Here is a 13,675-nt window from a genome sequence, read left to right on the forward strand (position 1 = left end):
GCCACAGGAGGAGACAATGGCTTCAAATTACAGTGTAGTTGATGTAGATTAAATCTGAGGAGAACTTCTTCACCAAGGGAAGGTCATGCCTGACTAATCTAATCGCCTTTTATGATGAGATTACTGGTTCTGTGGATGAAGGGAAAGCAGTGGATGTATTGTTTCTTGACTTTAGCAAAGCTTTTGACACGGTCTCCCACAGTATCCTTGTCAGCAAGTTAAGGAAGTATGGGCTGGATGAATGCACTATAAGGTGGGTAGAAAGCTGGCTAGATTGTCGGGCTCAACGGGTAGTGATCAATGGCTCCATGTCTAGTTGGCAGCCGGTGTCAAGTGGAGTGCCCCAGGGGTCGGTCCTGGGGCCGGTTTTGTTCAATATCTTCATAAATGATCTGGAGGATGGGGTGGATTGCACTCTCAGCAAATTTGCGGATGATACTAAACTGGGAGGAGTGGTAGATACGCTGGAGGGGAGGGATAGGATACAGAAGGACCTAGACAAATTGGAGGATTGGGCCAAAAGAAATCTGATGAGGTTCAATAAGGATAAGTGCAGGGTCCTGCACTTAGGATGGAAGAATCCAATGCACCGCTACAGACTAGGGACCGAATGGCTAGGCAGCAGTTCTGCGGAAAAGGACCTAGGGGTGACAGTGGACGAGAAGCTGGATATGAGTCAGCAGTGTGCCCTTGTTGCCAAGAAGGCCAATGGCATTTTGGGATGTATAAGTAGGGGCATAGCGAGCAGATCGAGGGACGTGATCGTTCCCCTCTATTCGACACTGGTGAGGCCTCATCTGGAGTACTGTGTCCAGTTTTGGGCCCCACACTACAAGAAGGATGTGGATAAATTGGAGAGAGTCCAGCGAAGGGCAACAAAAATGATTAGGGGTCTAGAGCACATGACTTATGAGGAGAGGCTGAGGGAGCTGGGATTGTTTAGTCTGCAGAAGAGAAGAATGAGGGGGGATTTGATAGCTGCTTTCAACTACCTGAAAGGGGGTTCCAAAGAGGATGGCTCTAGACTGTTCTCAATGGTAGCAGATGACAGAACGAGGAGTAATGGTCTCAAGTTGCAATGGAGGAGGTTTAGATTGGATATTAGGAAAAACTTTTTCACTAAGAGGGTGGTGAAACACTGGAATGCGTTACCTGGGGAGGTGGTAGAATCTCCTTCCTTAGAGGTTTTTAAGGTCAGGCTTGACAAAGCCCTGGCTGGGATGATTTAACTGGGAATTGGTCCTGCTTCGAGCAGGGGGTTGGACTAGATGACCTTCTGGGGTCCCTTCCAACCCTGATATTCTATGATTCTTAACTATGAAGAACATATGAAGGACAATGGAACAGAGGCCTCAGGAGCTTGTGGAAGCTGCTTCACTGCCAGTTTCCAAAAGGAGGCTGGGTAGCCCTCTGTCTCAGATGGTTTAGACCCAACAAATCCTGCATCTTGGCAGGGGGTTAGACCAGATGACCCTTACGGTCCCTTCTAACCCTATGATTCTTTGGGTACCTCTGCCATTAGGAGCTACAGCAAGATGTACATACCTGTGCTCCAGGTAGAGAAATGCAGAGTGACAGCTTTGGCACCTTAGAGCTGCACCTGTCCTGCACAGGATAGGTGGCTCTGTTCATTTTTAAACTGGATCTGTGTCATTCTATGGAATTACCATACAGGGCAGGAGGAATTTTAAGGCTCTAGGTCTGTGCCTAGAACTGTGGAGCAGAGTTTTCCCAGCATGTGCACAAAGCATACAACAGTGTAGGCCTGCAAAAATTCCAGAAGAACCTACCTCCTTCAGGTGTTGTGAACTCCTTAATTTCACTCCGAGGCCCATCTCCTCTCCCGTTGACTACAACCATCTCCAGTTTGTAGTTGCTGTAAGGAAACAGCCGGGACACTATGCCCCGTGGTCGGTCTCCAACAAAACCCACAGACTGCCTTTTTTTGGAGACCCACAGGTTCTTCAGCAAACTACTTTCTCTCCAGAAATAGGCCTTCAAGAAATATGTAGGGCAAGTGAAGCTTTTCCCATTCAGGTACAATTGGTTTTAATTAATAAAGCATAACAATTCTTTGCCTCTCAGTGCTTTAGAACAATTAATTAAGCCTCATAACTGCCCAGGAAGTAGGTCAGTAATATTATCTCCATTTTACAGATGCAGAAGCTGAGGAATGGTCAGGCTAAGTGATTTGCCCAAGGTCACAGTGAGTCAGCTGCAGAGATCAGGATGGAACTGAACAGTTCTGGTTCCAAGTCCTCAGCTCTAGGCAGAGAGCATTACCCCTCCAGATGAATTAGTACATTTTAACTATAAAGAAAGGAAGAGGCTTAATATGTCCAGGCACAATTAAAAGTCTGAACTTGAAAAAGATGCTGATTCAAATCCCTACAAATATAGATTTTTTTAGATAGAAAATAGATATACAAGGTGCACAAGAGAAAGTAATGAAAACGAAGGCAGAATTCAAAGAATTTTCTATGAATATTGAATTCTTGGATTTGAAAGGTATGAACATGTACAGAATATGCCACCAACCTGTATTGCTAAATTCTCAAAAGCTTTTTCTATCAGATTTTTGATTAAGTCCAGACTTTTCTGCTTGTGATCAGGCACTGCAACTGGCACATGAGATTATTAGCAGCGCGTATGTTTGATAAAGAACAGTTGTTGCAATGACTATACAGTATATTTAGCTCTATACTTTCTTTAGTTTTCCGTTAGTATGTTTTGTTTTAAATCTTGACCAGAGCAAATCCAGATAGCGTTTATTAAGACTGCCTACATTAGGGATGACACAAATCAGTATATTGGTATCTGAGGATTCTTTCTCCTCCTCCCCCCTTCTCCCATGAAAACCAGGCAAATTGCATAATGATGAAAGGGTGCAACGGAACCGTTCTAGAGACAGGAGTTGTCTTATTTAGGTATAATACAAGCAGCAGCGATACCTCAACCTTACTTAGCAGGGGCCACCTTTCGGGGTGGGGAAAGTAGTAGTGTTTATATGGCCCATGTATATATGGCCCTACTGTAGGGCTCAGTGGTGTGGGCACCGAACAGACTCTTTTCTGACTGTAAGAGCAAAGACTCCAGTCAGTAGCACATATTAGGCTGTGCATGTTTGCATATGCAGGACGAAGTCTCATTACAAGACCAAATCCTACTCTCACTCAAGTCTGAGTATTGCCCTTGATGTTCAATGGCAGCAGAATCTGGCCCTAAATCAGCCCCTGCAAACAAGATCTCCAAAGATCTTGTTTTCCAGTCATTAAACAAAAACCAGTCTGTGTGTTTCTTTAGTCTTCAACACACAGGTGTTCTTCCAGAATGACTAGGCATGATCACTAATGTGCCCACATAATGATTGCACCCAAGGTTATTAGGCCCAACTTACTGTTTTATGTCATCCCCACTGCATACTGGCCACATTTCCAGGTCACCCTTTGTGAGCAAGGTTAGCTGTATTAATAGTCAGTATCCAAACAATTTGGTTTTGCTCACTCTGTATTCCTTAAGTTGTCCCTGGATGGTATCCGGGTATACTCGGCTCCATTGGAGACTGACTGCTGTGCTGTTTAGAACTTTTAGCCTAATATCAGTGGGGGCAGCCTTGGGATCTAAGCGTTCAGGAATAAAACAAAGTGTAGATTAGGCACACACTGGGTTGGTGGTTTTTAATTCCAACAGTAGTCTACACCCCCTTTCTTTCTGAAGTTTACCTCCTGCAATTCCTGCTAGGCAGGTTTTTGAGGCATTTTGTTTTTCATTCTAGAGTCATCTTGGGGTAAATATAATCAGACTTGCAAAAGCCCCTGCTGCCACCTTGTGGCATTCAGGAGCAGTTTGCCTATGTTAGAATATTTGCAGGAAGACAGGATCTCATTTGTGCAGTTATCCCAACAAAAAGTCACAATCTTGTCACACTTCAAGGATTGCCACATCTGATGCAACAAAACAGCAGGAGCCGGTCAATTCTAGAGTTCTTGCTTAAAGTACTTAAGGGATGAATGTGTGTCCCACTGCCATGCAGTAAATATACCCAGATAATGAAACTGGAGAAGCAATATACAGAACATATTACTTACCTCCCTAACACCTTCCATCTGAAGATCTCAAAGTATTTTCCTACACTAGCAGGGAGCTGTGAAGTATTAAATATCCAAGGCACAGAGGTCAAAATCCACTTCAGGTGTGTACCCCTTCTCTCCTCTCCTCCTCGTGTGCCCCCCCCCCCCCCCCCAGTCAGTGGCAGAGTTGGGAATCCAGTCCAAAAATCTCTGTTCAGAGACCTTTGCTCTAACCATTAGTCTGTACAGCCAACTTTCTAAAGAGAATGATTTAAAAATGTTTCCCATTATATGCTAGTATTCTTTTTGGCTGTGCCAGATAAAGGAATTACTTCCTTGTTTAACAAGATCTTGCTAATTTTAGGAATCTTAGATTTTGAAAAGGGCAATAGCTCATGTTCAACCATGGGCCAGATTCTCAGCTGGTGTGACTTGGCATTGCTTCACTGAAGCCAGTGAAGCTCTTCAGATTTACACACCAGCTGAGGAGCTGATCCAGTGTGTCCACAATCCAACAAGACTCTGCTGTTTGGAAGCAACAACACTGGGTCAGTGCAAGGCAGAGTCTCCAGCTGTCATGCAACATGTTGACCATTTAACAATTCCCCCAGTAAACACTGATGCAGCCACACTTTAGCTGGCTCCATCCTCCAAACAGATTGTTTGCATGTTTTTAAACTGGCTAGCCCTCTCCCCTCTTAGTTTTAAAGGATCCCAGCTGTCTTTGTGCCTTGAATGCAGCTACTGCGCTAGCACGGCTTGGAAGCATGCCTGTCTAAGTTGTGTGCTCTAGGATGGCTCGGAAGCTAACAGAGTGAGGTGCAAGGTGACTTACGTGAGAGAGAGCAGGTGCAAATGAGTCTGAGTCCAGCTTACCCAAAGTTGGATCCCAATAGGCCAGCTCCTCCGCTGGTGTCAACTGGAACTCCAGTGAAGTCTCTAAAGCTATGCTGGTTTACACCAGCGGATGATCTGGCACAGTGTCCTTAAGTGATTGTCCTCTTCACCATCTAGACTAATCTGGTACTCCTGAGACTTTCTGACCAGGCAGGTTCTGAATCTAAGGGATACTTGGGTTGCTCCTGGCGGTGCCTCTCCAGGAGGGAACAATGTGTTACAATCTGTCAGCCACTCATGGTGTTGCTGTGCGATCACTCCTGATCCATTTAACAGCAGCACTTCCCTCGGGCCTCTGCAATGGATCAGCTACTTTGAGAAGCAAGCATGCAATCGGTCGCCCCTCTCTGCTTCCATTACAGGTTAGGACTGACTGCGTCAGTCTGCCACAAACTTAGGGGCCTGCTGCAGCAGTCGCTTTATGGACTTCCTCTGACCTGATGGGGAGGAACCCTGTGCCTGGGTGGGTGGAGTCAGGCCTGGCTCACCCCACCCACAGGAAGTATAAAAGGTAGAGCCTCCAGCTCAGCTGGAGCTGAGCCTGGGAAGGAGAGAGACTTATCTTGCTTGCTGCTAGGCCTCTGACTTCACTGCTGACCCTGAGGAGATGCTGGCTATCTACCCCAGAGAGACAGGACACCCAGGGAGCTGAGGTACCAAACAAAGGGGTAGTTTGGTTTTGGGTTGGGTTTGCCTGAATCCAGACCAGCATGTTTCAGGCAGATCTCCGCTGACCCAGTGGTGGATGCTCGACCACTGTTAGGTCCCTGGGCTGGGACCTGGTGGAGTAGGATGGGCCTGGGCTCCCTGCTGCCAACCCCAACCCTGGGGTGGCAACCTCCCCACGGTAGGCCAAGAGGCCTATGTTTGTCTTCTGTCTGTCTGAGCTTGGTGCTGTGCTCTGCTCTGCCTGAGGCCCTAAGCCCCTAGACTGTTGGGTGCTCCTCCCTGCCAAGAGGGTCAGGGGCTAGCCTCTGATTCACTAATTCCCCCTGATATGAGGCAGTGATCCGGCCTAACTAGGACCCAGAGGGGGAGGGACAACCACCACCACATTACACAACAGCAGAACAACCCTTTGCTTTCACAGCCAATCATCTAGAGTTACATGGTGATGAAGAATGGCCAGAGCCTGCAGAAGATCTTTGTTCACTCAGTACTAGCTTTCTAATGGGGAAATGCACTTGCTTTGGTTTCACTGTAGCTTGTATAAGAACTTCTGATCTCTGCTGGAATACTCATTTAAAACTAATGCACCCACCCATTGGAGAATCTCAACGGATATCCCTAGCAAAAGTGATTGGTGGTGAGATTCAGAAAGGATGGAGCACAACTATCCTCTGAATCAGGTTCTTTTAAAGGTGTCATGTGAGGCGGCACCCCCCCATCACTAGTCACCGTTGAAAATCTCTGCTGGAAATTATTGGAGGAAGAAAGCTTGTAATTAGGGCTAGATGCAGGAGTCACTAGGCAAGTTTCCATGGCTTCCTTTATGCCAGAGGTCAAACTAAAAAGGATCATTATGGTCATCTAGCCTTAATCTAATGTTATGTATTTAATGTGCAAGAGTTAGCCATTTACAAAAAACATACTGTATCTTGTGGCAGAAACTGCTCCCCAAAACAACCAGTTTATGGGGGGAAAGGGAAAACTAGGCAATAAGACATGGTAAAACAATCAAAGGAGATACATAACTTGTAGTAAAGCAATCCCAACAAAGCAAGAGCCAAGTTTAGTTTGCCAGAAAAACTATTGGTTAAAGACTTTTGCAATAGGAATTAAGTTATCTGAAGCTTTAGACAAGATAGTCTGGTGATTTCAGGACCAAGGACAGAGCAGCCCCTTAAAGGCCAATGGGATTTTTTTCCCCTCTCTAGAAACATTTTTCACGAGTGCACTTTGCAGTAGGAGAGGAAATGGAAAATGTGTGAACGTCTAATACTTCCCTGAAAACTTCTAAGGTAAGCGGAGATTCCTAAGGCTTATCCCAGGGAGGGAGTGGTATGGTCCCTTGGAGGTTTGAATTGGTTGAAGATACCACCAAGAACCATGCTGAGACTGATTTGCTTTTAGCAGTGGGTGAAGTGCCTGAGGCTCTAGCTTGCAGATCCTATGTGCAGAGTTTGCACAGCTCTAATATTGATTGGCACTGCAGCATGTCAGAGTCAAAAAGCCTGTGGCACAAGGTGGACATGTAACATTATAAATGGTACTTAGCACAAGTTAGCTGGGGCAGAGGAAACTCTTCTGCACCACCATTTAATCATACACAGCAGAAGACTCTGCTCTTTCTAGTGTGCTCACCCAGGGAGTGAAGCAAATAAACGCTGATGGCCTCTAATGGATGCTGGGTATACAGAGCTAACCCTGCAATGGCTGAGCTGTACAAAAGTCTTTCAGCAGCATGGCCACAAAACCCAACATTTGATTTGCTACTGTTAAAGCAGCCCCAGTTATGTGCCTGAGAAGCCTTTGAAAAAGCTAAGGCCACACTAGCCCATTAAGATGTTGCTCAGCTTATACATGTATTAACCCCCAAGAATGTTCAGGCTGTTTGGTTTTTTGTCTCATCCTAGGTCAAAAGCAGATGTTGGCCACTCTGAATCACACACAAGAACAATAAGCTGCAGGTAAAGATACTGTTATCAGGGGGGCTTGGGAGTGAAGTAAAAGCACTCCTAAGGTTAGCATCTTTAGAGAGAAACTATTGGAACAAACCTATCCAGTAGTTTAGCCCATTGCACATTGTATTCACTAGGGGCATGTGCAGGATCTAGTGTCCATACTTAGATTGTTTCCCATCTTTTTATAATTATCCCAGTCATTTAGGGAGCTAAATAATGAGATCTAGCTTCAAAGAACTGAACTCTCCAAGACCAAATCTCACTTTAGTTTAGCTCCAGCAAGACACACATTCAGGTGTATTTGAGTCCCTGCGGAACCCAAATGCACAGTCCCCAATATCTACTTTAAACTGAGAGAAATACCTTAAGACACTGAAAGCTGGCAACTGTGCAGCATCACAGTGGTGTGGGGTGTGTGTGTAAGGCAATCTAAGTTGTATTCTTTATCTATCCCTGGCTCTGCCTCTTGAAGCTTGTGGCTAAGAGCAGGGGATGTTAGGATTTTGAGTTTTTGTGCTCTGAGCTCAACCAGTCAGTGGGAGGTGGTCCTTGTGCTATTCCAGGTGACCTATTGTGGGACTCCTTTTCAGAAGTGCTGAGCCCATAGCCCAACAACAATCCCAGCAGGAGTTCAAGGCAAGACTCCCCATCATGTGGTGCAATAGAGTTGGAACTAAAATACTTTCTCTTTAAAAATGTTACAGTTCTGAGCACCTATCTGTTGCAGGCAGTGAAACCAGTAGGAGATAAACATGCAAGTAGCTATAATGGTAAATTTTAATTATCTAAAGCCATGGCACAGCAATCTAATCCAGGATTTCCCTCTGACCAGCATGCAAGATTATGACCTAATTAATCTACACTTCCCTCAGAGCAGAGAGAGGAGTTACCTGCAGCTCAGGTAGGCACCCATACTAGCTCTAAATACAGATGTGGCAGCACAAGTTCTCTCAAAACCCTGGGTAATGCCTACCAGAGTTGCAATCACACCTCTAAGTTCAACAACTACTTTGCCCAGCTGTATCTTTCATCCAAGGGCCAAAATACCCAAACTCAAACCTCCTTGCCCACATCACTCTCAGAAGCGATGTAGTCCAGTTTGCACAAATGGAGGCTAATTTGGCTTGGGGCTCCACAGGGATTTTGGTGACAGCTAGGAATGGAACCTGAAGAGTTGTCTTCTCCTCCTCAAATCACCTGGAACTGGATTGCTGTGACCCACCAAGCATGGCTCTAAGGGTGTCCACCCTGAGCTGCAATGTAGCTTTTCCATCTCCAGTAGGTGAGGAAATCTTGGCTAACTTTCACTTTTCTTTTCCCCTCCCCTCCGGTAACACTTAATAGCTCTGGCTAGGAAAATACTCACAATCTTCCCCTGAGTAGCCGATGATGACGTCAGGCTCTGGAGCTCTCCCGAAGTCGTTCTCTGCCTGCACTTTGATCTCATAGGGCACATAGATGGGTGTATTCCAGACAACATGCCTTGTGGTTCTCACCGTCTCGTTGCTCCAGCTCTCCCGCGTATCCCTTTGCCTCCAGTTGACTATGTACCTGAGGTTGGGCCCATAAGCTTGGGTTGCATTCAGCGGCTTAATGGATGAAGAGATAAGTAAGGTATTTACACTGCACAATACAGGCATGAATATATCCCTCCCCTACACCAGACTTTGGCTTAATTCCTGGTGACAGCTGTGTAGGTCCAGGCAGCATGTACGCCTGCTTCAGGAACGAAAGTCTGTTTCTGAAAACTTCTATATAATTATCCTCCTCTCAGGCTTGCTTCAAGAAGCAAGCTATAGAGTAATTCTTTATGTACCCTGGAAAATTTAGGAGTGACACTTTGCCTTCAAGTGTCACTCTTAATGAACAACAGGTAAACGCTGCTTCCAATTATTCTTTAGGCAAGAGAGATTATACCTGATTCTCAAGGAACTGCCCCTAACCACTCTTCTTTTGCTTCCATTCCTGTGAACAGATCTTGGAGACCAACCTCCTCCCTAATGCAACACCTGAGTACACTGTATGAGCAGGCTTCTGCAGGAAGACATCACTGTCTCTCACTTGCACCTCCACAATGGTGTTAGAGTACTGTCACTGTTTCTGAACTGAGTAACAACATGCTCATGCTTGTGTAACCTTCACCTTAGACTCGTGTCTTAAATGAGTAAGCTCTTTGTTTTAATAGCACCCAGAAAGACACATTCCAAACAATCAAAATTGCATGGGAATCTATGTATTCTGGCAGCTACCTAGAATGCAAAGGGAAGAGCATGAGGAGTGATTTAAATATGCTCACCTTAAGAAGGCTGATGCACTGAGAGAAATCCTAGTATGTGTGACACTTCCTCAGTTTAACTTTTCTGAAGGGTTATAGCCCTTGATGGTTAAGGGAAAAGAATAGGCAGGATCATCTTGACTCAAAACTTTCAACTGCTGGCTACTCTTATCTAAGCCCATTGAAATAAAATGTCATCCAGCTCTAAATAAATACTCTAGCACCCAAAAAATTAAACTCACAGTCCAAGTTATCTCCATGTTGTTTTTTTGAGTCCCTGCTCCTCGAACTCCTGTTGGGTTGATTTCTGGACCTGAAATCCACATAAAAAATCTTGCCTTACAAAGTTGAAAATGTAGGCATTTAAAAGCCCTGCACAGAGTAAACTGGTTATTAATACACAATTCAAAACAAATCAATGAGTGGCCTAATTTGGCTTCCAAATATCTAGTCCTATACATTTAGAAGGTGCCTTCTGTGTTAAGTAAATCTGAACAAGAATAATCAATACATCCCTCAGCTTTTGATTAACAGATGTCAATGAGTAGGCCCTAAGCAGCCAAAAACCCAGAGATTTAAGTTCATAAGCGCCTTGTGCTAGAAATATGATTTTTCTTCTCTGTAGCACTGAACACACAGAGGGCATTCAAAAATGAGCTGTACTGACCTGCTATATATACTGCATTGCACACCCAGCCTGTTCTGGGATTTCTGCCAAAACAGTGGAGGGAGTTAGCAGTTTTTGGGAGCATGCCTCCCTGCTCTGAGCTCAGCTGGCTAGCCCATGATGCAGAGTCCACACTGCTTATTTAAGTGTGCTCATCTACATGGGCTGGGGGGAGCCACTGCCAGCTGCAGTGTAAACAGGCCTAGTGTCAAACTTTCAAAGAAGCTTCCTGCAGTTGCAGCATCATGGAAAGATTGATTTGTTTTGAGGAATACCCCCCTCTAAGCAGCTTACACTGGAAAAATTACCTACCTTAGCTCTTTCAACCTGAATTTTGCTACAGTGCACAGGGCTTAACCAAATACATCATTCATCCCAACCTGTTAGTACATGGATTAAGTTCTGCTCTCAGTCATATTACTCTGGCTTTACAGTACTGTAGCCAAGAGCAGTATCTAGCCCTGTGAGTTCAACACCCATGGAAAATGGGCTTGTAAAAGAAACTCACCTAGTGTCTGATTTCTGACATGACAGATGAAAGCCATTCAGAGAGCAAAGCAGTACATGGCTGATTGGCAGCAAAACCACAACAGCGAGTTAAATGGAACTTGACTCCAAGTACTTACTTGCCCCAATAGTATGGTATCGTTCAGAGGGAAGGCTGGGCAGGCTGCTCCCAACTTCGTTCACAGCGATCACTCGGAACTGGTAGTTGACATAGGGTGAGAGGCGCAGAACAGCTGAGTTAACGCTCCCTGGATAACGGGAATGGTTATACCATGACCCAGGCTGGAACTTGTCCTCTTCAAACTGAACCACATAATCTAGACAGGAGAGAGGTGGTAGGTCAGGTTAATGGCAGGGTTTCTCCCAGCTCCCAGAGAAAGAGACACTTTTGTCAACAAAAACAATAGCTTGACAAATACAGCCTGGTCTCGTGTTAGAGGGGAGGGGTGAGCACCAACCTGTGATTGGGCTGTTATTGTCATCACCAGGTATCCATGTCAAGCGCACACTCCTTTCTGCCAGGTCTGTCAGCTCCAGGTCACGAGGCCGCTCAGGTCGTTCTATTGGCAAAGTAACAACCAAAGTTTGGCTCCTTTGGCAATCCCACTGAAAGTCAATGAGAACTGAACACCTAATGCCTTGGGTGCCTTTGAGAGTTCTACCTAACTCTCAAAGGCAGCAGTGAGAAAGTCATTGGCAGCAGCTGCATGTGACAGGAGTTGTTTCCATTCAGTTCTTAGCAGAGAAGTGTGTTTTCTTAATCTGAAAAAATATAGTGCCCTTCATCAGGGCTCTTTGTGGGAGTGCAGTTAGCCTTTCCAGGGTATATTGGTGGGGCTGGCAATGCCCAAGAATGTAGTGTATGAAGATTAAAAAAACCCTCTACATTCAAATGTAGAAAGAGGTGTGCATACATAGAACAAAGGCATCAAACCTAAGGAAAAACATGGTGGGTTATATACTGTATGGATGGTGGACTGACAAAAAGACAAGGAAAACAAACCACATTTGTTCTTGTAGAGCAAGGTCATAAGACTCTACACTCTTGGGTCACCTTCCTTTTAGAGGGAGAGCCATTAATTAAGAGAAGCCATACAAGAAACTAACTATTTTCAGCCCCATTTTACTGATAGGGAGAGTGAGGCAGTGACTTGGCCAATGTCCCAGAAGATCAGTGGAAGAACCAGGTTTCCTAACTCCCCATTCAGGGTCTTAAGGTGGCGGTGGCAGAGTGATACCATTCTGCACCGTGACACCCAGACAACCATTACAAAAATACCACAGCACCTTTCTGCTCATGGTTAGTTGTGACGACCCTTAGAAATAGCAGGCTTTGGAGCATCAGTCTTGGTCTTTTTCAACCCCTCCAGCCCTACATTTCCCATTAGAGTTATTGCAAAGGCCAAACAAAACAAAACAAAGCATATACAAATAAAAGGGTTTCAATAAACCAAACTGATTAGTGGTGATTACCTTTGGGTAAGGCTGTCATACGATTAGTTGGAGCAGACACGACAGCTGCAAGGTAAGACATTGGCTGTTAATGGAGTTAGTTTACTGATTAAACTTGGCTCATCAAAGGGGCATGTAGTAAAAACAAGTTAGAGGCGGATTCCATTTCCAGTGTGGGATCCAGTGAGCATCAGTACTTGTAGCCCGCCCCCTAGAGACTCAAAGGGGCTCCCATAACCTCTAATCCATTTTGGGCTGGCTGCACATGGGAGAAACAAACGAGTTAATTAGCTTAAGCACAATTATCTGTTAAAAAAAATGGAAAAATCAAATTTAGCTGAGTGATTAGGGATGCAGGATCCTTATGGCATGCTGAGTGAGCCAGCAATACATTCAACATTGATTTAAACAGGTGCAGGCTCTTCAAGAGGTTTCTGGTAGTTGAGAACTAAGGGTAGATGAGCCTCAACATGGAGTTCAAAGTTTGAGAGTAGGTCTAACAGCCACAAACCCAATCCCAGTCTATAAAACCCATTTCCCCTGTACTTTAAATCCATTCCTCCCCCTGCCAAAAAGGGAGATTCATTACCACTTCCACCTGGAGCAAAGCCTGTAGGACTAGGGCATGTTTCCTCTCTCTCCCACTATAGCTTAGCATCTAAATAAGGGGCCTGATTTTCAAAGGTCATGAGCAGCTTGAATTCCTGTTGACTTCAATTGGAATTGCAGATGTCTAACTCCACTGAAGAGCAGACCTCTTATTTGGATGCTTAGGCACCCATGTTTGAGCATTTTTGGCTCCATATAGGAATTGATTTCTTTCCCCCTCAGCTCCTTTCAACTCAGTCTCTCTGTACTTGATTTCCACGTGGCTTATTTCTCCTTATGTATTCTGTCTTTTCCTCTCTACCCCTTTATTTTCAGTATCTGCTGAATTGGAAGGTTCAATTGCAACATTAGAGCAGGTTTGAAATGAGGCTGCATGTATTCACTAAGTCCCATTAAGACACTGGTGGAGAAACTAACCATTTTTACTACACTACTTTGCTTAAGAAGCTCACAGCAAACCTACGTAAAACCACTGATAGCTATGGCGATAAGGGCTTGACCTACAAAAGTATTAGATTACATTAAATGTTAAACATTTTTTAAATTTCACTGTGTCTGATCATGCATTACCCAA

General features: G+C 44.9%; 2 protein-coding genes across 62 annotated transcripts in view; one reads left to right on the forward strand and one right to left on the reverse strand.

The window, feature by feature from the left end:
- Positions 1–9,189, forward strand: part of RBBP5 (RB binding protein 5, histone lysine methyltransferase complex subunit) — a 176,059-nt gene extending 166,870 nt beyond the window's left edge. For 3 of the 12 annotated variants that reach the window (XR_006286856.1, XR_006286855.1, XR_006286865.1), the window contains 3 exons: positions 5,330–5,620; positions 6,845–6,928; positions 7,544–9,189. The gene's annotated coding sequence lies outside the window, so the exon portion shown is untranslated. The remainder of the gene's footprint in view (positions 1–5,329; positions 5,621–6,844; positions 6,929–7,543) is intronic. The other 9 variants (XR_006286864.1, XR_006286863.1, XR_006286854.1 and 6 more) reach the window with 9 other exon arrangements.
- Positions 1–13,675, reverse strand: part of NFASC (neurofascin) — a 180,599-nt gene that overhangs the window by 55,216 nt on the left and 111,708 nt on the right. For 26 of the 50 annotated variants that reach the window (XM_043533563.1, XM_043533561.1, XM_043533573.1 and 23 more), the window contains 7 exons: positions 12,514–12,558; positions 11,499–11,600; positions 11,160–11,357; positions 10,109–10,179; positions 8,958–9,180; positions 3,505–3,620; positions 1,791–1,995 (listed from right to left, as the gene is read on the reverse strand). In XM_043533563.1, the coding sequence (XP_043389498.1) occupies positions 1,791–1,995; positions 3,505–3,620; positions 8,958–9,180; positions 10,109–10,179; positions 11,160–11,357; positions 11,499–11,600; positions 12,514–12,558 (960 nt within the window). The remainder of the gene's footprint in view (positions 1–1,790; positions 1,996–3,504; positions 3,621–8,957; positions 9,181–10,108; positions 10,180–11,159; positions 11,358–11,498; positions 11,601–12,513; positions 12,559–13,675) is intronic. The other 24 variants (XM_043533572.1, XM_043533571.1, XM_043533552.1 and 21 more) reach the window with 3 other exon arrangements.

The sequence above is a fragment of the Chelonia mydas genome, chromosome 21 (assembly GCF_015237465.2).
Source record: "Chelonia mydas isolate rCheMyd1 chromosome 21, rCheMyd1.pri.v2, whole genome shotgun sequence".
Taxonomy (NCBI): Eukaryota; Metazoa; Chordata; order Testudines; family Cheloniidae; genus Chelonia; species Chelonia mydas.